The sequence below is a fragment of the Cydia amplana genome, chromosome 7 (genome assembly GCF_948474715.1).
Source record: "Cydia amplana chromosome 7, ilCydAmpl1.1, whole genome shotgun sequence".
NCBI classification, from domain to species: domain Eukaryota; kingdom Metazoa; phylum Arthropoda; class Insecta; order Lepidoptera; family Tortricidae; genus Cydia; species Cydia amplana.
In genome coordinates this window covers 15832624-15857654 of record NC_086075.1, presented here as the reverse complement: position 1 = coordinate 15857654, position 25031 = coordinate 15832624, and the positions used below count along the sequence as shown (strand labels likewise).

The window sequence follows — 25031 nt, the reverse complement described above, 5'->3', positions numbered from 1 at the left end:
ATATTGCTTAAAGCCGTTGCTGTTAATATGATTAGCCACAAAAAACATAAAACGAAGGGATTCAGATCGACTGTCATTGGGACATGGGATCCCCTTAATTTTGGCGAATGTCAAATACTATACAACATAATATATAAAAATATATCGCTTCAGTACAAAACATTAGTAATAAGATATATTGTAGGTGCCTGTTTCAGCTTAAGTAGTGTTATAAACTAAAAATCCATATTATGCTGTATAATATCGACTAGAAAACTTGAACATAAATGTAACTGCTCCAAATTTAAGCTTATACTAAGTTCATGAGTCATGAACGGTTATAAAAGTGATTGATTATTTGTGAAACAAAAATAACTACTTAAACATAAGTAAATTAACTTATAAACTTATTTAGCTACTCCATTAACCTGTTTAGGTTTCCCGTTTTCAATAGTTGTTTTTTCTTCTGTTAGGCTAAGGGATGAGAGGGATATGTCATCTTCTTCATCTGTAAACATAAATAACACTTATAAGAAACATTTATTTATTGTTTAAATTTAAATATTCAGTGTTAAAAATATTGATAATTAAACTTAACCAACGGCAGTAGCGTGGTCGTGTTTTGATAGTATGTCACCATGCCTGTCACGTTCTAACAAGTAATTTAAGAGCGAAAGTGCCGCATGATACGAGAAACGATAAAAATCCGTCCATGCTACCACCGCAAAAATGTATAAAATATAATCCATAAACGAACATCATATACATTTGCACGTAAAGGTACTTGTAGGTAATTTAATACATTAAATACATAACATCATTTAATATGTAATAGTACTAGCACAGGTTTTAATATTTATCTACTCAAATTGGTCAACCACTCAGGCGGCATTAGGTAGTCTGTTATTGGTCTGGTTATTGGAATACTACTCACACTAAGTATGTGTTGAACTTTCAAGTTTGTACAGTTTTACTTTCCACATGTTTCTATAGTTTTACATACAACACTCACCAGAACTGACGTCAGACAGGTTTCTGGGACTCAGGCGGCATCCTTTAGACATGTAGTTCTTAAGTTTACCCAGCGACGCGAGTATTAGGCTGGAAAAATACAAATTCTTGAAGTTAAACGAAGAAATTTATCATGCAAAACTTAGTTTCACTAATAGTATGTTTGTAATTGTATATTCCTTTTTTAAAATCATGTATCTTCATTCTGAATTAAATGTAATTAGTAACTATAAATTAGAATTTTAGCCAGTAAATTAAAGTTAATTAGCTTAGTATAAGTTATGTCACCTAAAGGAAGAGCGGCGCCACCCAACACAGTTATTTTTGCTTACTGGGTGGCTCTATTACTTTATATTATAAACAAAGTTGTGTCTTACGTAATAAGGATTTTTTTATTGTTTTTTATTTTTGATATGCTTTAAGCCGCTCGATGTACTGGAGTCTAAGGTTCACTTCGTACCGGTACCTCGTCTGTATGTACGTGTGTGTGTACTCACCCAAGGAACGGTGGGCTAGGCGACAGCGGCCGCGACAGATACTCCGGATGAAACTGCACCGACACATAGTACGGGTGGTTCTCGACCATGGCGACCTCCATACGGGTCTTGGACTCGTCCTTGCCGACGAATCTGAGTCCGCCGGCCTCGAGCCGTTCTATGTACTCGGGGTTGACTTCGTACCGGTGCCTCGTGTGTATGTACGTGTGTGTGTACTCACCCAAGGAATGGTGGGCTAGGCGACAGCGGCCGCGACAGATACTCCGGATGAAACTGCACCGACACATAGTACGGGTGGTTCTCGACCATGGCGACCTCCATACGGGTCTTGGACTCGTCCTTGCCGACGAATCTGAGTCCGCCGGCCTCGAGCCGTTCTATGTACTCGGGGTTGACTTCGTACCGGTGCCTCGTGTGTATGTACGTGTGTGTGTACTCACCCAAGGAATGGTGGGCTAGGCGACAGCGGCCGCGACAGATACTCCGGATGAAACTGCACCGACACATAGTACGGGTGGTTCTCGACCATGGCGACCTCCATACGGGTCTTGGACTCGTCCTTGCCGACGAATCTGAGTCCGCCGGCCTCGAGCCGTTCTATGTACTCGGGGTTGACTTCGTACCGGTGCCTCGTGTGTATGTACGTGTGTGTGTACTCACCCAAGGAATGGTGGGCTAGGCGACAGCGGCCGCGACAGATACTCCGGATGAAACTGCACCGACACATAGTACGGGTGGTTCTCGACCATGGCGACCTCCATACGGGTCTTGGACTCGTCCTTGCCGACGAATCTGAGTCCGCCGGCCTCGAGCCGTTCTATGTACTCGGGGTTCACTTCGTACCGGTGCCGGTGGCGCTCCTCGATTACGTCACGTTTGTATAATTGAGCTAGAAATAAATGTTAAATAGGTTATTGGTTGTGTGAATTCATACACTAGCCCTTAGGAATTGGCTTAAGCCTATGATGCATGTTACCTCATAAGTTAGTGTTAAGTATATACTTAACACCCTACAGGCTGCTATACCCTTACAGGGTTCATGTGGAACTGTACTAAGTAGTTTTTAAGAAGTACTAATATGAATGCAATAACCAATTCTCATTCTGATTCTGAAGCAACTGTGAAAAATGTGTAAAATTTCGTAGGCTCTAAGTGCTGCTCTGCTGAGTGAGCAGTCTGTCGATTGTGGTTGGTGCAAGTGGCCCTAATTTAAATCAATTAATTTAAAGTTTAATATGGCGACGGCTAAGCCATAGCAGTGGGCGCCATTTTCGCACAGACAACCAGTAAGTCTCGAAATACACTGAATAAATAACTTACTTATTAGACTAGGCTCCAAATAAGTCTTCCTCTTCCCCAGCCTCATAGTGCCCCCCATATTCCCCGGATGGTGTTCCGGCATGTCTATAACTAGCTTATCTTCGCACTGTGGATTCACTTCTGTACTATTAGCCCCCTTCAGCCCGAGGACGTTTCTGGCGAACTCAATGACGGACGCTTGGAGACCGAGACATATGCCTAGGAAGGGTTTTTGTGTTTCGCGGCACCATTGGCAGGCCTCGATTTTGCCTTCCATGCCTCTTTGTCCGAATCCACCGGGGACTATGACGCCACTGTGAAGAAATATGTTAATTAGAAGGTAAAAAAAATAATGTTAAAGTAATTTTAACTTAAGTTTTAGATGACATTAGTACGGCTACCATCAGTTTGGCACCGACATAAACGCCGTCGAGAACGTAATTTACTTTCTATACATCTCGCTCGTACTCGCATATTTGTGCAAACGAGATGTATAGAAAGTAAATTACGTACTCGATAGCGTAAATGTCAGTTTTGACACTGTCAGTGACTCATGGTACGGGCTCTGGATCAGGCATGTTGCGGATGTAGATTTTTTGACATCCGCGGATGCGGATGCGGATATTTAAAGGCTCACATCCGCGGATGCGGATGTCAAGATTAGGTACTTAGAAAACGTCAAATATTAAATTTGTAGTATTTTTTTATTTAAAAAAAACGAAACGTTTAGTATTTGAGCAAGAATATAGGTGCGTTATATTTAATAAACAGTAACTTGGCCGACTTTTCTGGATCTAGACGATTTCGTTATAGGTAATGACGAAATTACCCAGCACTTACGCCGCCGCTAAGACGTTCCTGTACCAACTTGTTCGACATCCGCATCCGCATAAGCTCTGCATCGATTTTATGCGGATGCGGATGCAGATGCGGATGTCGAAAATAATGCGGAAGTTCCGCGGTTGCGGATGCGGATGTTCGCAACATCCCTGCTCTGGATATGAAGTTTTCTGTGTCACAGACGTAAATTAGGAACTTTCCAAATATATATGTTATTATGTTTTTGGTGTGACCAGCAGTTTTCATATGCACAAAACTAAAATAGTAATTAGCGCTATCTACAACAATGATGAGGCAAATGGCGTTATATGTATTATGTAGGTTCTTTGTTAGTCTTCTATATTTACTAGTCTCTGTTAACGCCCTTGATTTCTTTGGTACTTCCTAATTTCTGCTCTGCATAAAAGAAACTTGTAACATGTTTTACTTACTCGCTTTTGCAAAGATCCTGCCACGCCTTGTGATAGCTAACCGGGTCGTCAATTTTCGTCTGCCGCTCCAAAGACACCGCTTCAATATAAGTCAGATTTAGTTTGCTACTAGCAGCGATACAGGCATGTTGTAAAGCTTTAGTTACACTTGCGTAGCTGTCTTCTAGCTTAGTGTATTTGCCGACTAAAGCGATGTTGACTTCCTTCCGTAAGTTGTCTACGCGTTTCGCTAGATTGCGCCACTTTTGCATGAATCTGGAAAATAAAAGTAGTTTAGAAACTAGGTAACGTGAGAACCGTTAAGCTATTGTTAAAATGTAGGTTAATGATATGCATGAATTGGTTGCCTGCTTTTAAATCGTTAACGACAAGACGGATTAAAAATATTAATATTATGAATGCTAAACATACTCTGTCTGTCTTTATCTTTCATAACTATCCCGATTATGGTGTACCTATTTAGGCATGTGAAAATTTAAATAGATTGATGGGCATACATTTCTTTATACGTCGCAAACTACCACCTGGGGACCATAAATGAAAACTTTTAAAGTACTTTTAAACTTTGACTTGAAAGTTTTAAAAAAGTAGGAAAAAATCTCGGAAACTCCAGGAAAATTTCCTGGAATCTTTCTTTTTGAAAATGGAAAATGTTGATTGGAAATTTCGCAAATTTGGAAACTATCCGACGGCACATCAGTAGGTACTATTAAATTCACGCGAATGAAGCAAGTGAGCTAAATGTATGTAGCCCTAAATGTGATTTTCTTAAAAATTGCGAAAATTTTAATTCAATTACGGAAATATACTTAGGTTCTTCTTTTTTTATCTCCTTAACACATTAATTACCACCCAGCCAAACAAGACATCCGCGCCAGGCCACAAAAATTTCGTCATATGAAGGTGTAGTGTAGTACCACGATCCCGAGTATCGGGTCGTCCGGCCTGGGAACGAAATCCTAAAACACCCGATAGTCGGGTTTTCGGTACTGAATGTGTTAAATTAAATACTCGATCAATGCAATACTATAGCTGGTCAAGCAAATCTTGTCAGTAAATTTCTATAGGACGATATCCCTTCGCGCCTACATTTTTCTGCCGCCTTTTTCTACTGACAAGATCTGATTGACCAAGTATATGTTAACTAACCTGCCTGGCCTGGGCATGGAGATATTGAGCTGTAGCCGCTCGTTCAAGTACGTCACGACGCCTTGCGCTTCCATCAGCAGGGGCACGTGGTACACTGAAGTCAAGTCGTGGATGCAGATTACCTACACAATTTAAATACAACACTTTGAACTCTCGCGTTTTGTAGACGTAATTAATGTCATTAACGGGTCTAACGCGATTTAATTTGAAATAGATTTTAAATACTAGAATCCCGTGCTAGGGGTAATTAGATTAGGAGACATTATATTAACAAAAAAAAAATACTTCGCCATTAAAATAACGGACTAAAAAAATATATATTATCGAACCTGTTCACAAAATTTCACGAGATTTGGTTGAAAAATGCAAGCTGTATAAGGAAAAAGTCAGCGTACGAAAGAAACCTGAAGTGGAGACGCTTTGTTTACATTTTGAGCTCACTCCGTTTTTTTGATATTATAAGCATACTTGTATAATTTTACAACGTACTGAGATGAGATGTTGTTTAAAACAAAAAAAACGGACTTGGGACTCATTTAGAGTAATTTAGACGGTGCGAGAATTCGCATGCGAGTTTCATTACATTGCGTTATTTGATTGGTCGGCTGCATCCGCTGAATTGTTGTAACCTCTATAGTCCGCAATGTAACTAAAACGGTATACGAGTTCGCGCGCCGTCTAAATGAGCCCTAAAAGAACTAAAAGAAGGTATGTATTAATGTATCTCACCTGATCCGGGGCCACGTGGCAGAAATTAGATATCTTCTCCTTGACGGTGTGATTGATCGGCTTCTCGGAGCGACACAGTATCAGGTCTGGCGACAGTCCCAGACCGCGCAGCTCTCGCACTGAAGACTGTGTTGGCTTCGTCTTAGGCTCTCCTGTTGATTTTGGCTAGAAAAAAGAAATACTTACTATGCATCAAAGATCTATCAGATACTCTTTATGACTTATGACTCAAGAGGCATAATGATCATGAGCTTTTATTATTATTATTAAAGGATTAAATATGAGAACAAGATCATTTTGGACGTAAACTAAAGTTATTATTATTTATTTAATTAATAAAATACAGAGGTATTCTTAAAATATAGTCATAGCCCCACAAAACTCAACAATGTGATTGACTGTGAAATTGTTATGGATCAGCCTAATCGTATTTTGCGCTTACATAGTGTTATGGTCTTACATTTTGCTGCAACAAGCAACAAACTCTAAACTCTTTTAATTTAATCCTTTGTAAAAAGTAAGCATATGTTGCATGTCTTATGTACAAATAATCTAAACATATACTGTTCTTTTCTTCTCTATTCTCTTTATGAAATGAGACCTTTTTTTTTAATTAGTACACAGTGTGGAATTAGTACCCGTTTGGATGAAATGAGACCATAATCATATTCAACGTGACTGAGAGGAAAAGCAAAGGATTATTTATTTAAGGCAACTCACAAAACCAACAATGTCATATTTAAATAAGATGAATTGTTTAGCTAAGTGAAGTTTATGAGACATATGTATTGTTATTTTTTTTTACTATGACTACTTTTAGGCTCTGCTCTGACATTAAATAAAAAAAATAACATGTAGAAACATTTACCTACAGATAAAAAATAGAATTCTTGATTTTTTTATATTTATGTGCTCATGTTTATTGAAACTATTAATAAAAAGATTTAACGAATAATATAAGTATGTAATGTATACTATGTAGTCTATGTATAATATTAATATTTATGCCAAATAATACACACCACACCTATATATATAATACTCGTACTAATCAACACCAAACTACATGTACTTGGCACCAATTAGTAAATTCTAATATACTTATCTAACATGTGTGCAATATGCAAAATCCAAATACAGAATAAGTGCAAGAGCATGCCAATGCCAACATTAAACTTTACTTGATGTCCAAAAGCAGCAAATGGCCGTGTCTGGGAAAAATACAATTTAAACATAGACCATTAGCTGTGTAATGTGTTTTAAGGAATTAATTACAATGTAATATTCATTAAAACTATTCCTGTGTTGTTCAAGTGGAAAATGAACAATAAATTTTATTCAAGCTTGATGCAGTTGTTAGGAAGTGTCACTCTATGGCCCAATTTATTTGGGAATTATAAATACAATTTTTTCCAGAATTTCCATGGAATATACTCCATGGAGAATTATTTGCTATTGCTGGCTTTGAAAAATTAAATAAATATAATGTTGCTTGTCTAAATTAGTTTAATAAATAATTCGTTTACATTAGATTCAATGTTCCGACGACTGATAAAGGTGATATAAAGGCTTCGTCACACAGGCGCGCTTTCCGGGCGCGGCGTGAGCATTTTATATGTAAAAGCGGCGCGCCACGCTCACACCCCGCCCGAAAAACGCGCCTGTGTGACGAAGGCTTTAAAGTTATGTCAGAATTTGCATTTAATTTAAAAAAAAACATGTAAAAGCCACTAACGAGGTAATGATGACTTGAGAAGAATGGATAGTCCTTCAGTGCCTATCCTCCTAAGGCCCAAGGTCCTACCCATAGTACTTATTAACTTTCTTATTCAGACCCAGCTCCTACAACAATTGTGTAGTCATAGCGTACCACGGTCCTACCAGTAGGACTTAATAGAAAACCCATTTCAAATTTTGCGCTTATCGAAATTGGCGTGTACGAACTTCTAAAGGACTGTTTTGTTTTGTTTGTGAGCCCTTTAACAAGTTCGTAAAAAAAAATCTAAGTGCTGTACAAAGTGCTGTATAAGTACAATAACATTATAAAAAGTCTTTTAAGTACTTGGGTCTGAATGAGTATAAAACAATAGTACTACTGGTAGGACTACGGGCCGTACTGACTACATACTCAATTTTTCGTTGGGCCTTAGGAGGCTATTTAATGTGATTAGTGGAATTCTATGACAATTACAACAACAGTGTTAATCAGATTCTATTGTAATTGTTAGCAAACATATTTCATAGGAGTTGATTATGTTTCTAGTACCAGTAGCAAAAAAATAATTTAATTAATCTTTACAAATTACATGCAAGAATGTTTAGTCTGAGAAAAGAGATATCAGAAAACTTGCTGCAAGGTGGAAAACACCTTATTAATAGATGCACTGAGGTCTCTTTTCCAATAAACACCAAAAATATTTTATAACTTACCATTGGTATTAGAGATACATGAGCACAGCAGAAGTTTTCTTTCTTCACTCGGAATTGAAACTGTCTAAAGGCCTCCACAAATGACATGCCCTCGATGTCACCAATAGTTCCACCGAGTTCCACAATGCAAACTCGAGGAGGAGTGTTCTCTGCGGTGACGGGGATGTGGGCTACACGTTGCACCCATTCTTGTATGGCGTCAGTTATATGGGGAATAACTAAAAGGAACAATATAATAAATTGTTAAGATGTTTTAGAAAATTTCTTTTGAATATTTTTTTGTTAATGAAGCTTCTTGTTTTTTTTTCATAATTCATAATTTAATTTATAATTCATAATAATCATGTGGTACAAGACAGATATTACATTAGGGTAAGTTCACACATGAACTCTGTTAGGGCACAGCAAATGTTTCTTAAAACTAAACTATAACTAGGAGGTGCAGAGCAGGCACATCTGTAGGTACATCATTTAAAATAAACGCATTTTGATACTTATGTTTAAGGCATAAGATTAAAAGCTAATATTTATTATTTTATACTCATGTTATTACATTAATTTCTTATCTGGGTATGATTTTTGATAGGTACCATTGATTTATTATTATTAATTTGTTTTTAAATACACTCCCATAGTATCATTAATAAATTAGCATTAAGAATATTTAATTCAATTCATGGAATATAATAACAACAACTATTGTTGTTGCAACCATAATTCACCACCTTATGATGTAATTTTAAGCGGTTTTGTCTGTAGTTTCCTCTAAAGATGTGTTGATAATTAGACCTTCTAAAATGAATCATTTTATTTTAACCTATACTATCTAATCCAATAAGCATATTTTTAGTCTCAGAATGTATGATGCGTACCCTGAACTGTTTTGCCGAGATAGTCACCGCGGCGTTCGCGCTCGATCACCTGCTGATATATCTTCCCTGTTGTTATGTTATTGTCACGATGCAAGGTGATGTCCAAGAAGCGCTCGTAGTTGCCAAGATCAAGGTCCACTTCCCCACCGTCGTCCAATACGTAAACTTCACCTACAAAACAAAAATAGAATGCATCCGCTGCAACGCAGTATATTTCGGAAGCTTTCTGCGACGCTCCAATAGGTTAAAGGACCCACTTACCATGCTCGTAAGGAGAGAAAGTGCCTGCGTCGATGTTAATATACGGATCGATCTTAATAGAAGTCACGTCGATGCCGCAGCTTTTTAAAATAGTACCGAAAGAACTTGCGATGACACCTTTTCCTACACCACTTATCACTCCTCCGGTAACTAAAATGTATTTCATATCCGACATTGTGATGTTCACACTAAATCATTTGATAACGCGGAAAAGAGATTTACGACAACCGTGCTCCCGTTATATTAATTTCAATATTGCTAGAAAAAAACCAATCAAATCAATCGAGCACACCAGTCACACGTGCAGACAAACTTCATTTGCGGTGCCACATTTGAATTACTACTTATAGCGCTAATGAGCAGTCAGTGCAATTTCAATCAGACGGTTTTCCGTTTGACTTAAACAGCTCAAGATCCTAATTGTACTTATGAATAATATCACAAAGTGTTTTTTATACTTTAACAATATAACACTAAACACACAATAAAAACTATTACTTCTTCTTTTATTCATTCAAATCAGCTTACCTATGACTATATTAATTCTTCAAGAATACTAGTATAGGTGAACCAGGATCTATTGAGGGTGCGCCATGTTGCGGAATTTCACTGGAACTAATTTTTTCATACTACACGGAATTGTCACCCTATACATGAGAATAACAGCGCCCTCTTGACAATTATCATATATTACTGGTCAGGCTATAAATTAAATTAATTTTAATGACAGCGTTTTACACAAAAATAAAACGCTAATTAAATAACTTACCATATTCGGAACCTAAAGTAATATATTGAGAGTGGCAACACTGTAGTTAGTCGTATTGTCCTTTTCTAGCATATACGTCCATCTCTCTCCCACACCCCCACCACTTCAGGCAGTTGCGTTTGACAATTTTGACAGATAGAAACAAACGCAAATTACCTCATTGTCTCAAAATTATACATATTTACACCAGGCAGGATTAAAACTTTAGGTTCCGAATATGGTAATTTATTTAATTAGCGTTTTATTTTTGTGTAAAACGCTGTCATTAAACAACTGTACCGATATTCGGAACCTAAAGTAATATATTGAGACGTGTTTGTTATCGCCTGGTGGTGGGAAGACGCCAAGCCAATGTGATTATACATGTACTTACATATTATGTATATGTAATATTATTATATTAGGAGTGTTTAATTAATTAATTAATTATGTAGTACACCCTTTATTTTAATACATGTGAGGAGAGAGGTATTTAGTAAAGCATACAATTTTATATACCATTATATTATGATACTAACTTTCCATTTTATATACGTATTTAATGTAGGTACTTATAAATTTTCAACGAAAATAAGTGAGTCACCACAAGGGTGCTATAGTACTTAATTATATGTATGTGAGACTATGTAAAAGAAGATAAGTCAGTCTACTCTTCAGGGAGCATACAACATCTGTGATATGGAGTGATGTAATTAAAATATGAAAAGATAAAAATCATAAAGTACTCGAGTAGTTTTTATTTATAACTCCCAATTATTGACAAATTTGATAATAATTATCTAGTAAGGTAAGCAGTTGCAGGATATAACAAGGACAAGACCTTTCTTATTTCCAGAATCCCTCAGGATTAAGTAGACGAATATTTTAAATATTCGTTATATCACTATCACTACCCACAAAGTTAATATTGGGTAGGTACTTAATAAAATGTCATAGGGAATACTTTTAATGATTTTACTGAATTCTTTTAATGACTGTGAGCCAGTGTGAGCTATTTATTTGGTTATAGCTATAAAATGCATTTAATCGTTTGTACGCTTTACTAACGCGAACGCGAGCTAATGGACCTAAACAAACCTTACTTAAAATTGTGAAGGTTACTTTGAGAGCTTAAGCCATATCATAATACTCATGTGGGCACTAGTTACGACGCTTTTTGGTGCTCTTGGCGTTCAAATGGTAAATGTAGAATTGCCACAGAGCTTTATCAATGATATTTGTATAGGTGCAGCTCATTCTGCTTATGTTCATGTTTAGCTATCATCAAGTGACCTTAATTGTACTCATTATTGTCTATATATGCAGTATGAGTAGTTTACCTTATCTGGTGCCTACTAGTAGACATAAACTTGATTGTTTCTGAACGCTAAAGTGGCTTAATTTATGTAAACCATTCATAGACATAGCTTAATTCTGAATATTCAGTCTTCTCTTTCCAGATTAAGAATAAGGTACTTAATTCGAAACCTTAGCTCATCGCATATGTGTTTTTAACCAAAATGAAAATTTGTGTTTATTTTGTGATTTTACATTATTTGCAATAACTGTGCGGAACCATGGGGTCCCCGACCTTTTGCCGGGCACCCATGGGCCCAAAGCCAACAGCGCAGATGCCGTTTAAGAGGAACCTCTATTTTATCCAATGCTAGGGTCAACACTTTGTCGAATATATTTGATATTTATGTATATTTATCCTCCTTATGACCTAAGGGTAGGTAATTGTAACTTTTTGATATCAAATATACGCAGAATAGTCAATTATTTTGTATTCTGAAGTGCATATAATATTACTGGATTTGGGCCAGTGTGCTTTTGTATACTATATCTCTGGCCTACTATATAGGCTAGTCTATTAACATCCCGCCTCCTGGAAAGCAGTATACAGACTTCTTAGATATATTCACGGTAGTGCTAAGAGTGTGGACCTGGTTTTCCGACACTTGACTGCATGAGATTATTTTTTCAGGTCTCGAGCAAGAAGGGTGCCTAGATAGGTTGAGGTCCTCAACTTGTGGATTTGGTAGGAGCAAGACACAGACGGGGTGTAAATTAGTTAATCCACCATGTTTCAAGAGATTCATGTGCATTCATGCCTTCAGGTTACACTGTAGAGACAGACTAACACTTTGGCAGAGTTTTGCTAACATATAATAAATGATTGCATTTGTTTGGGTGTACAATTACATGTTCCACACCAAAAACATAATTATTTATATATTTCAATCTATTTTTGAAAGGTTTGCGTTTCAAAATAGCTTCGCCTTTTCGCAAGGCGTGCTCCTGTTCCCCTATTTTATTGTGCAAAGCGAACAGTATCACAATGCTATAATTTTGTATAAATTGAGAACTAGAGGGTCATGCCCTAGACGTGACCGCCCAGAAACTGTGCTAGAACCGTTCGTACAAACCATTCAGTCACTATTTTTAAAAACCTTTTGTAGTGGGTACATTCCACGGTCTTAAATTTATTAAACGTGTAGTATCAAACTATGACAAGTCATGATAAATGAAATAAGTGACAACAGTATCTGGTCCGTGCATAGAAGCACTTGCCCTTGAGGTTAGGGCATGGGTAGTTTATTATAAACTTAATCCGTGCATAGGAGCACTTACGATACAGGTGGTTTAAAACTTCCAGGGTCACAATACAGACACAAGGGTGTAAAATACATAATTCATAAACGCCCGTTAGGCCAGTTTTGTATATTTTATTTCAAACATGCTTGTGCAGCACCGCCAGCACATGATAATTTTCCTAATATACCATGGCAGTCAGGGATATAATAATTATGTAAAAAGGTAGGTAACCTTGGTCATGTCGTGTACATAGGTAGGTACTCGTAAACATGTTAACTGAAAGACAAGTGCTCTCCAGCCAAATATAATTTATGCAACTGTGAGCTGCTCTTACATTGGGATCATATGTATTTATTTCTAGTCTGTCATATTGTAGCAGGCCTAGACTTCAAAGGTTTGTAGATGTTTATAGGGCCGTTAAACGGACCCTTTGTACACCTTGAGCAGGCTGTTTGTTTCACACCATGGGTAATATATATTGTAAACATAGCTTATTTCAGAATGGAATCGTAAGCTCTGTCGTGTCGTGAGCTTACCGAGCCTGATTTAATTAGAGTCCACAGATTGTATGGACCTTGGAGGATTGACCACTCCTTATTCTAATTATCAATATTCTGCCTGGGCTTATAGTCGAAATTAGGTGACTAAATCTCTTAGTATTATCTATGCCACCCAAGTTATGAGGCTTAGCGTCTCCAGACCACAATTTTATATTAGGGTGCAAAGATTTTTTTCCATCTTTAAAATAAAAATGAGTCGAGATAGGCCTGGAATCTTAGGTTTTTATTTTACCTATTATAATTTTAGAAATGTTATGTAAATGGAAAGCAGTTTTCACTTTTACCACAGTTAATTAGCCCAATTTCGGGTTTAGCCAATAGGGTGTTCGGGACCCTTGAAATAGATTGGTAAACAAAAATGAAAACTCTAATAACGAAGCCTTGCCTATTTCGACTGATTTTTACCCAAAACATTATTTTAAACCATTTTTACATTCTCTAAAAAGAGATATTTACAACTTAATCTTTGTAATATTTTTGTGATTGTGGTCTACTCGCACGCCTGTGTTATGACCATATCATTTATATTTCTGTGAATATGTCTGACGTGCCTTGCGCAGGCTTACATAGGTTATAATATCATCATCAATAACTTGACGTCAGTTTGTGAACGAATCAAAGATTCTTTTGGCACACCTTACGCAGGTGTAAACATGGCAGCCTTGCGCAGGTTTAGATAGGTACATAATATATTGGTTTCATCACAAATAACTTGACGTTAGTTTGTGAACGAATCAAAGATTCTTTTGGCACACCTTACGCAGGTGTAAACATGGCAGCCTTGCGCAGGTTTAGATAGGTACATAATATATTGGTTTCATCACAAATAACTTGACGTTAGTTTGTGAACGAATAAAAGATTCTCTTAGGCGCACCTTAGCAGGTGGAACCATAACAAACGTAAGTTTAAGAATAAGTATCATTCAAATCAAATACCCTGAGTTTATGGGTAATATTCCCTAAGTTGCGGGTTCCTTGCTCGACAAGGTGAAAGGCTTTACGCCGGCTTTAACAGGCACTTTTAGAAAGTGTCATTCACGGTGACGCGCAGATTTGCCAAAACTAAACTTTAACTCTACAGTTAACTAATATAATTTGACAATATGAACCAAACCATGCGTCTTCGTCAATGAATCAATCTAAAGATTCCCGTATCGTTAATGCCCTTCCATGTCACAGGCTTCCGATTTTATTTGAAACGTTTAATTTAAGTGTACTATTTATGTAGGTAGGTAAGTAGGCTTAAGAATTGACCCTCTTGTATGTAGTTACGTATAGAATTAATAATCAAGTTATTCAAATTCAAAATAACACAAGCACATATAGCACCTACATGCAAGAGTTCTTTTCCTTAACCTTTAAAGCTGTAAGTACCTGCTAAGTTATATATTTCAGTAGGTACCTACCTACATAAATCAAAGATCTAGTTGGAGAGATATAAGTTGATAGATACAGAGTGAAATACTTCACGAATTCGCATGTCATTCTTGCGCAGAGCCATGCTAATCTCTCTCTATGTCTAGTCAGATTTAAGTTTATGTACTGCCGAAGTACTCACTTTCCACAAAAATAAATGCAATGTTTGCGATGTAGGTTTGTTCGTTACCTTGTGTCCCTTAGAGCGGAAATATCGTCGACTCCTATTCGGGTACACGTTATTTATCAGCAAGTTTATTACCAAAAAATTAATTTTGCAATATTATATTAACCCGGAACGGGATAAAAAGATAAATTGCTGATAGATACTTGGACAGATAAAAAACCTACACGTCTATAAGCTTCTACCTTAATACGTAGGTTCTACGTAACACGTATTAACTATCCGATCCATTCGTATTCGAAAACACAAATCACTTGAAAGGGTATACCTCCACACATCACCATTTAAGTATTATATAATTTCAACCGTTATTATACACACACAAAGATTTAAACTAACAAGACTCGGAAGAGACTTAATAAAATTAAATTATAATGGTGACACGTGCACGCTTTACCAGCTCGATGTGTTTTCTACCATGTGTTTTAGTATTTTCATTGGCATAGCCACGGTGCGCGCAGGCAGCCTTTGAAAACACTTGCACATCACTATTCCGGATCATTTTTATTTGCTAGATAGTTTAACGGACAACTAAATTTAAATATTTATTTCGAACGGCAAAAGCCGTTAGAAACTGTTTTTCAATATAGTCAGCTAAACTGGGGTACAAATTCAAAAACTCACCAGCAGTTTAGCTTCACGACCTTCCAGATGGAAAAACAGCAAGCCAATGAGGTAATTTGCGTTTGTTTCTATCTGTCAAAATTGTCAAACGCAACTGCCTGAAGTGGTGGGGGTGTGGGAGAGAGATGGACGTATATGCTAGAAAAGGACAATACGACTAACTACAGTGTTGCCACTCTCAATATATTACTTTAGGTTCCGAATATCGGTACAGTTGTTTAATTCTAATTTATTTTCGTCTAATTCGGACATTACGAAATGTAAAATAAACATGGCAACACCAAAATCGATCTGTCAATTCAACTGACATTTGATTCGTGTTTGCAATGCAAGCGTTCTTTCGTGGAGTGCGATTTTAGGTTGCATTTCGATTGATAACTACAGTGTACTTAGAAACTTCTAGTGTAATACAAGATGCCAAAGTATTACTGCGATTATTGTGACACATATTTAACTCACGATTCACCTAGTGTGAGGAAAACGCATTGTACCGGCCGAAAGCATAAGGATAACGTGAAATTTTACTACCAAAAATGGATGGAAGAGCAAGCTCAACATCTCATTGACGCTACAACCGCTGCATTTAAAGCTGGAAAGATTGCACAGAATCCGTTTGGCGGTAAAGGTGCTGCTATTCCCCCGCCATGGGATCCCTCAGTAATGGGCCCGGGAGGACCGCGACCGCCCGTGCCTACACCCGGAGGCCCGCCTGGCATGTTGCCGCCGCCTACTATGGGTCCCGGAGGACCGATGGCGCCACACATGATGATGGGACCGCACGGCCCAATGCCGCCTATGATGGGAATGCGACCGCCAATGATGATGGGTATGGGCCCTATGGGCCCAATGGGTCCCATGGGTCAGATGCGACCTCCGTTAATGAACGGTCCGCCTATGAACAAATAGCAGAAGTTTAAAGTGAGTGAAAGACGATAATTTAATACATACAACCATAACTCATTAGAAACATTGTCCTGGATTTACTGATAGTTTCTTTAACAAAGTTTTTATGTTTTACGTTCATAAATATTATGGTAGTATTTGTGAGCACCTTGCATTCTTCAATGTATCTGAAAATAACTGTAATTTTTATTGACAGCCCAGAAATTATTCAAAGTATTTTGTGACTAAATGATTTGATTTGTTCTTTTTCACCAATGTCTAGTAGATTTTACTAGAATTAAGGATAGGGGTTGACAATCTTTAAGGAAATGATGTAATTATATTTTGTAAGTCCCATGCAGCTCCCAAGCCATGGATTGCTGGCTATACAAGATCTAGGATATCATTGAATTATATTTGTAAAGTAAGTAAACTGTTTTTTTTTACAACTGTTCTATCATGTAAGTAAGGCCCTTGTCCCTTGTGGTTAAAATAATAAATAAATTGTATATACACATGTCAATCACAATGAAAAAATCAACAAAAAAGGAAAAATATTAACATTTAATGCAGTGTAACACAATCCCTATTAATATTATAAATGTGAAAGTACCAAACTCTGTCTTTTACCTATTCATGCTTAAACCGCTAAACTAATTTAGATGACATTTAGTATGGATATAGTTTAAAAACTGTGGACTGACATAGCATAGTTTTTATCAGTTATAATCATCCCACACAGATGAAGTTGCGGGCAGAAGCTAGTACAATAATAATAAGACTACATTTTCACTGCTAACAAAAGAAACTACGAGTATGTTGAAAAGTTCCATGATGGTAATATTAAATTTTACTTCGATCTTCTTCCTAGAAAAAAGTGATCAGAACCTCCAGTGCTCAAGACATTCAAAATGGCATGCTCATGCTCAATTTCTTGAATATATGCAATCTTGAAAAACTTGGTGCTTAGGGCACTGGAGACTTCAGGCACTTTTTCTTTATAGTTCGTTTTTTTTAGCATTAGAAATAAGGTAAACAATCTTGATGTGTCTTTTAATTGAAAAACACATTTTAAAAATAAGTTACGGCAAATATGTAACAATAATGAATCTAATACGATCATTTATTCTTCTGCTTTCATAAGTAATAGTTTTTGATTTTTAATAAAAAGCGTTTTCAATTAAAAGACATGTCAAGATCGCTTACCTTCTTGCAAGTTCTTTCTAATGCTAAAAAAAACGAACTACAGTGTGAGAACTTTCTGGATTGTGTGGATGTTTCAGAATGATGTGGTTCTTAGTTAGGACTCAAAGAACTGCATGATACTAATCTGCTAAGATTAAAATTTGAATTCTTTACTAGTTAGCAAGTATCAAGTATAGAGTGAAATACTTCACTATATATTACTTCAATAATTATTTATTGCTCAGCTCAATCAAATAAAGAAATATTAGTACAGATGCAGTGAATAATCAGATCTGTTCCCATCGTATTTTATTTTAATTAATTTAAATTATTATTTTTTTAATTTTAATTAATTTTATAAGTATTATGTAAATTATTTATTAAAAAAATACCAAGGGTACATACTAACAATGTTATATGAAATTTAGAATGTTCTGAAATAAAGATTATTTTTTGTCAGAAACAGAAGTACGGTAACCGAGGTCAACCTCAGAACTTTTTGTACTGCAAATACGGAAGTTTTCGACAAAATAAGATGGGAAGAGATCATTAAAGTTTCAACATAGATTCACATTAACTTAACCAGCACAATCTTGTAAAAGGTTTCTTAAAGTCCTACGGATAGTTTGTTTTCTAGGGCTACGTATGTCTGAATCCTGTTCGGAATTACGTGCCGCCCCAAACTCAGTATAGATGTCCATTACGATCATAATAAATTCAATAACAAAGAGCATAATCATTACAAATGGTATCAATATAGTTACGACTATTCGTGCACTTTGCGAATTTTCCGATCGTAATTTACCTATATTAGATGATTCCTTGGAGTATTCCTTTAAAATCATAACAGCAAGGGAAATTTGAAGACTTGTACAAACGATCACCACGTAGCACTGGAAAAACCTGGATGGCTTATGGTTAAATATTTCGCCGATGAGTGCCGTTCCCATAAAAACGTACACTGATGTAATAGCCACTGGGGTCAATAAAGAATGTTCTATACAATTCCGATTGCGGTTACCCATTTCAGTGAAAATATATATGGTGTTAAGAAATAATATAGCTAATTTGATCCACATGCTTTTAGTTGCAGAAGATCGTTTTTCCGGAAAAGGTTCTTTCGTGGTTCTTTCAGTAGGTACTTTGAAAGAGCCTATCATAATATATGTCCACTTGACAGATATATTATACTTTGATTATTTTTGGAAAAGTTTCTGCCAAAGAGTAGTATAACTTCTTTATAAGTAATATATAGCTTTCTGCCCAACGCCTGTATATTACACACGCAGTTGGGCTTCAGCTTCAGGCAAGGCCCAAAGGGCCCACCGCGATCATCAAAAATCCAAATTTCGTTGCCTCTCTATCGCTGTTGCGTAAGTATACCTATTCCATTCGAGTAATACGGAGAAAAATGGATGAACGAACTTGAAAGTCGTTCTCAGCATGTTCTTGGTAGGCCTTCATCGGGTCATCACTACATAGTATAAAACAAAGTCGCTTCCTGCTGTCTGTCTGTATGCTGAGATCTTTAAAACTACGCAACGGATTTTGATGCGGTTTTTTTTATAGATAGTGATTCAAGAGGAAGGTTTATGTATAATTTGTTAACCCGTGCGAAGCCGGGGTGGGTCGCTAGTTGAAAATAATCGAGAGATTCATATATAGCTGGTCAACCAAATCTTGTCAGTAAAAAAAGGCGCGAAATTCAAATTTTCTATGGGACGATATCCCTTCGCGCCTACATTTTTCAAATTTGCCGCCTTTTTCTACTGTCAAGATCTAGTTGACCAAGTATACTTACTCACAACGTATCCCTCGTAACCGCTGGTAACCCGACATGCGCCATGTGCAAGCACCAGGGATGTTGCGAATATTCGCATCCGCATCCGCGGAACATCCGCATTATTTTCAACATCCGCATCCGCATAAAAACGATGCGGAGCTCATGCGGATGCGGATGTCGACCAAGTCGGTAACAGGAACTTCTTAGCGGCGGCGTAAGGTTAGGTAATTTCATCATTATATAATAACGAAATCGTCTAGATCCCGAAAAGTCGACCAAGTTACTGTTTATTAAATAAAACGCACCTATATTCTTGCTCAAATACTAAACGTTTAGTTTTTTTAAATAAAAAATACTAAACATGAAATATTTCACGTTTTTTTAGTATTAAATCTTGACATCCGCATCCGCGGATGTGAGGCTTAAAATATCCGCATCCGCGGATGTCAAAAAATCTGCATCCGCAACATCCCTGGCAAGCACCATAAATTAACAAATTTAATACCACCTCCGTTGCGTATCGTATATAAATGATGACACTGATCAATCAGGCAAACAAATATCAGCCATCTATGAGTTAGGGAAAGAATGGATGTGATGTGATTGAATATTTTTTAATAAAAGCCTTGTGTCCATTTGCTGGGAAAAGGCCTCCCTTTCGATTTCATTCGTCTCGGTTTTAGGCGATCTTCGGCCAGTCGTTGAGGTCATCATCTCGCTATCTCCGCCTGGGCTGCTAGTCGACAAAGTGAGAGTGTATGGAAGCTAGTATAGTAAGTGCCTTATTGCTCCCATTAAAATTAACCCTTATTTATGATTATGACTTGGATAAAGATAAACGAGAGCGAGTAGGTACATTGCTGCTAACAGATTAGCATCTAAGCTTGAAAAGTCATGCACTTCAGTTTATTTCAATCAAACGTACCTATTAACATTGGAGTTTGAGTTTTCTTTAACAACTACCTATCTCTAGTCGAAAACGAAAGAGAAAAAATCGGCCAAGTGCGAGTCGGACTCGCGCACGGAGGGTTCCGCACCATCAACAAAAAATAGAGCAAAACAAGCAAAAAAACGGTCACCCATCAAGTACTGACCCCGCCCGACGTTGCTTAACTTCGGTCAAAAATCACGTTTGTTGTATGGGAGCCCCACTTAAATCTTTGTTTTATTCTGTTTTTAGTATTTGTTGTTATTGCGGCAACAGAAATACATCATCTGTGAAAATTTCAACTGTCACTAGCTATCACGGTTCGTGAGATACAGCCTGGTGACAGATGGACGGACGGACAGCGGAGTCTTAGTAATAGGGTCCCGTTTTTACCCTTTGGGTACGGAACCCTAAAAAATAAAGCATCAGTTATTTAACACGTTTTATTAAAATTGTATCCTAATAACTTCAAAAAGTTTAAACACTACTTGAACAGTACTGGTTAAGGTACTCAATAAATAGTTACAAACTAGTTTAAAACTAAGTAGTTGTAAAGTTGAACTATTTACAATACGGTTCATAAAACATTGGCCCCTCAAGACCATATTAACATATCTTTTGAGCTTAAATAACTTATCATTGATGATAAGTCACTGGTAGGCGATACAGTGGTGCCGGCACAAATGGCACTCTAAGCAAACAGACTAGAATAAAGCTTCTATCAATTTTATTGTTGTGTAGTAAAAAAACTAAGCACCGCTTAAGTTTACAATGCTTTAGTAGAAATATCATAATGCTGTTTCTAGGGTGGTGGGTGAAGTCTTTCCTCGTTCCGGAGATGATTTGCTACGAGTAGAGGTAGCCCCTGCTGTAGGACTCTTGAATGATGTAAATTTAGGTGGAGATGAATCGGGTGGGCTGCTGAAGAATTCTGCTCGCTTGGCTTGCAGCAATTCTGTTCGAGATAACCCATGTAATTTACCGAGATCAGAATCAATCGGGAACACTCCGTGGTCGGCTGGCTCGAGGAAATCGTTGTCGGCTTCTAAAGTATTCTCATTTATGGGGATCAGGTTTCGCCTTGCCCCGAAATGCTGATTAGTGACTATGGGCACTGTTTTACACGGTACGTTGGTTGGGGAACTATCGTGCTTTTCAGCAGAACTGTTTGAGTTGTCATCTTCGTTGTTCGCTTCTGGTATTGGCGTAGAGAGAACGTCAGATCTGGGGCTAGAAAATCGCCATTGTGACTTCGGAGAGAGCAGTATTTTGGGTGAATTCTTGTGTTCTTTGATTAAGGCATTCGTTCTACCAGGTGAGGCTGGCTGAGGTTGGGGTTTTATTATTTTTCTCTGCGTGTATGTCTTAGGAGATCCGCTTAGATCGAGAATATTAATTTTGCTTCTATTGGTGGGGGGAGGTTGCAGTTCAGTTTTTTCTTTGGAGAGCTTCAGCTGTTCCACTGCAGACAGTTTGTTAGATTTACTTTGAGGACTAAGAGTATTTAGTTTGACACTGTGCTGTAAGAGTAGCTTCTTGAAATCAAGTCTCGATGTTTGAGGTACGGGGCCGTATCTGTCTGCGCATGTGGTATCCTGTTTTTGCACCACATAGCCGCGACTGGGCGCCGCCATAACGTGTTGCCTCTCCGCCGGTGACCAACTGTTTCTGTTTCTCGGGTCTCCCAGATAGCCTGTCTCTGGATGACGCTGATTACCTTTAAGGTATAATGAGGTTTCGGAATTGACTGGCGATAAACTAGTAGTAGACAACGCAGGTGATTCTGATCTTTCAGCGCCATCTCTTATATTCAGTTTCTTTTTGCTTTTATGTATAACCGCATAGAGTTCTTCGTTCGTCATTGTAGATTTAACCGGGGAGAGTAGTTTAGAGGAGAGATCGACTACGTTCTCTTTGCTGGACGGGGTAGAAGATTTGAAGGAACCTGTTGTCCGTGGATCTATGGGTGAAATTCTAATCGACTCGTCATTGGGTTGGATGGGTTGAGAATTTCCTGGCTTTTCAGTTAAACGTGAAGAGGCAGTAGCAACGTTGGGAGGATAGTTGAAGATAGTGCGTGCGTCGGTGATGGGTCGTCGAGCGCTCGGCTCTAGGGTGCTTCTCTTGGGAAGTGTCCAGAACACTGGCTCTTCTCTCACTGGTTGGTTTGCTGGATTCTCGTAATTGACTACTCCGTGTTTGCCTCGCAAGTGGGCGGTTTGGTATTTGTACGTGGTGGGATTGATCGTGTTGAACTCTACTCTTTGACCCTTTTGGACTAGAGTTAGCGGCGGATTCGAGTAGGGCTTGTCAGCACTGGAATGTCGACAGTCTGGAATATAAAGAACAGGTAATGAGTTGGGAGATCGTTTTTATTTACTAATGTTTTAAGTACCAAAAATATTTGATTATTTATGCTAATATTTTTTAACAGGCATTAACGTAGGTACATTTTAGTCTATGCTTTTCTATATTTTTCTATGTATAATCATACGTATCATAACAGTGGATGCGATTGAAAACTTTAACGTAATATACTAATATATAAATCTACTACATATTTATGGCACCAATCCATACCATTCCCATAAGCCTAGAGCTAGGTAATTTCTATCATAATTATTAACAGTGAAAGGCTACAACAGTGAACAACCATTACTTATGATACAGATTATGTCTTGCGTTAAGATTAACGTATCTAGCATGTATCGGGTCTATATGTTCGTGAATACAATGATAAATTAGTAACGTGAATTTACAGAAGTGCATGGTATTTTATTCTTTCTTACAATTTCATATATGAGGTTATAATATGTATACATTATAATGTTAATGATATGGTTAATACAGATTACCGCATTTCTCCGTGTTAGGTTGTGAAAGGTGTATCTGCTAGTAGTGCTAGTCGATCTCTTCATGCAGTGTAAAAATCAAAAGTCATGCCAAAAAAGCAACACAAAACTTTACCTTTGAAGAACTTCGTGTTAAATGTCACAAAGTGGAAGCTATCGCCGTCTGTGCAAGCCATGTGGGATGAGTGCAATTAGAGAGGAACTGAGCATCGGTTCACAACCACCGAATCCGGAGACTAGGTGAATCCGGTTGCATACAGAACGCGACGAGTCGAACGCTAAAGGTAAACTAATATACTTTGACCTCGAGATACTACATGATTTTTATTAATCGCAGGTCGCAGGTATACTGGTTTGCCTCAGGCGCGCGACCGAAGTCGGTCGGTAAGTGTGCAATAACACCCTCAATTGGTGTTAAAATACAGCTTTTCGTGAGTTTTTACAGTTTTATAACGCACTTCGTTATGAAAACGGGAATTATACAAATTAGTTGTGTTACGTCTATTGCGACGGAGTCCAATCACGAATGACCTAGTTTGTTAATTAATTAGTTCCTTTTTTAATTGTTAAGTGTCCCATATACTTGATTAACAAAATCCAGTGACTCGTATTTACAAATCAGTGCGAAAATAATGAGGTATTGGAAGACGGTTAATTGCGAAAAATCCTGTTTTAATACTTTTTTTATTTATTATCGTAAATGTTGTCAAAACAGAACTTTTGTTTCTTAAATTTAGAGCTCAGTGCTGTGCTAGTGAGTGAGGTGAGGAGCGGAGGTGAAGACAAATGAAATCAAAGTGCGTTAATTCACAATGACTCTATAATAAAATTAATTACAAAACACAGAAGACACAGAATAACACACCATGCACTTACTAACGAAAAATCGTGAACTAATCGTAAGCGGGGCTGGTGCGAAAAACCACCATGCATTCTTTTTGTGTCAACATTTAATAAAATATAAATACAATGCTCCTTAAAAATATAAATATGATAAAAAGTATCTAAAAACGAATTTAGTCATCAAAAATAAAAATTCATATCACAGTATTAACAAGGCAAAAATTTTAGGAAGACGACATTTTCAAAGGACGGAATTAATTAGGAATATAATAATCATTGTTTTTCACTTAACTATCTACTCTATATGGATCTACAAATTGATCTAATTGGCCACAATGTCTAAGTCTTATCTAAAAGCGTTTTATTTCCACAAGTACCAACAAATCAGGTAACAAATTTATAAAATTCAATTATATATTGTTAAAAGTAAAACTACCTACATATCTACAACTACCAGATTTCAGTACCATAATCTGATTCAGAAAGTGATAAAATGCGAGCTCGATGCATTGAACTATCTACAGGTACGGTGACTTTAGTAGGAGAGAGCGGACATGATGGCGGTGAATGCAGAATACAGACATCATCCGGGTCCGAGTCCAAAATAGCAGTCAAAATATCTAAAGAATGATCTCTATTGTCAGGTACAAACGCGACAGAATGCCGTTTCGGCATTGGAGTTGTAAAAGGACTCAAAGCTAATGCTGATAACTGAGATTCAAAACTATCGTTAACATATGAACTGCTGTTATTAGAACATTCACAATTTTCCGAATCATTTGAGAAACTTCTATGGCTAAGTTTGGGGGATACGGAAGCTGGGTAGTTTATTTGTTCGCGTAGTAAGTCAGCATTGATTTCGGCTTGAATCATTTCTAAGGAATCAACTTTCTTTGAGTTACTGTTAAAAGTTTCAAGTTTCAGAAGCCT

General features: G+C 37.3%; 3 protein-coding genes and 1 non-coding gene across 4 annotated transcripts in view; 1 reads left to right on the top strand and 3 right to left on the bottom strand.

Annotated features, from left to right (window-relative positions):
- Positions 1-159: 159 nt before the first annotated feature.
- LOC134649498 (CTP synthase) lies at positions 160-9819 on the bottom strand. The gene is made up of 10 exons (XM_063504254.1): positions 9499-9819; positions 9238-9408; positions 8366-8583; positions 5936-6100; positions 5207-5328; positions 4058-4312; positions 2808-3100; positions 2148-2376; positions 992-1080; positions 160-487 (listed from the first exon to the last, which is right to left on the bottom strand). Exons 1-10 carry the CDS (start codon positions 9671-9673, stop codon positions 387-389), a joined length of 1818 nt encoding a protein of 605 aa, XP_063360324.1. The 5' UTR covers positions 9674-9819; the 3' UTR covers positions 160-386.
- A 5035-nt stretch (positions 9820-14854) lies between these two features.
- On the bottom strand, positions 14855-14958 carry LOC134649913 (U6 spliceosomal RNA). The gene has a single exon (XR_010097008.1). It is a non-coding gene; the product is annotated as a U6 spliceosomal RNA (small nuclear RNA).
- A 989-nt stretch (positions 14959-15947) lies between these two features.
- LOC134649497 (U1 small nuclear ribonucleoprotein C) lies at positions 15948-16628 on the top strand. Its single transcript, XM_063504252.1, has one exon. It carries the CDS (start codon positions 16043-16045, stop codon positions 16532-16534), a length of 492 nt encoding a protein of 163 aa, XP_063360322.1. The 5' UTR covers positions 15948-16042; the 3' UTR covers positions 16535-16628.
- A 4207-nt stretch (positions 16629-20835) lies between these two features.
- The window catches only part of LOC134649526 (uncharacterized), a 140567-nt gene continuing 136371 nt past the window's right edge, over positions 20836-25031 (bottom strand). The window contains exon 7 of the mRNA XM_063504291.1: positions 20836-22738. Coding sequence (XP_063360361.1) covers positions 21195-22738 — 1544 coding nt within the window. The 3' untranslated portion in view covers positions 20836-21194. The remainder of the gene's footprint in view (positions 22739-25031) is intronic.

Bases quoted from the DNA above. Each gene is read 5' to 3' on its own strand.
- LOC134649498 (XM_063504254.1), bottom strand. From the start codon at position 9,673: ATGTCGGATATGAAATACATTTTAGTTACCGGAGGAGTGATAAGTGGT. The intron at 3,101-4,057 runs GTAAGTAAAACA...ATTTCTTCACAG, and splicing joins CAGGATCTTTGCAAAAGCGA to TGGCGTCATAGTCCCCGGTG. The intron at 1,081-2,147 runs GTGAGTACACAC...GTATTTTTCCAG, and splicing joins CCTAGCCCACCATTCCTTGG to CCTAATACTCGCGTCGCTGG.
- LOC134649497 (XM_063504252.1), top strand. From the start codon at position 16,043: ATGCCAAAGTATTACTGCGATTATTGTGACACATATTTAACTCACGAT.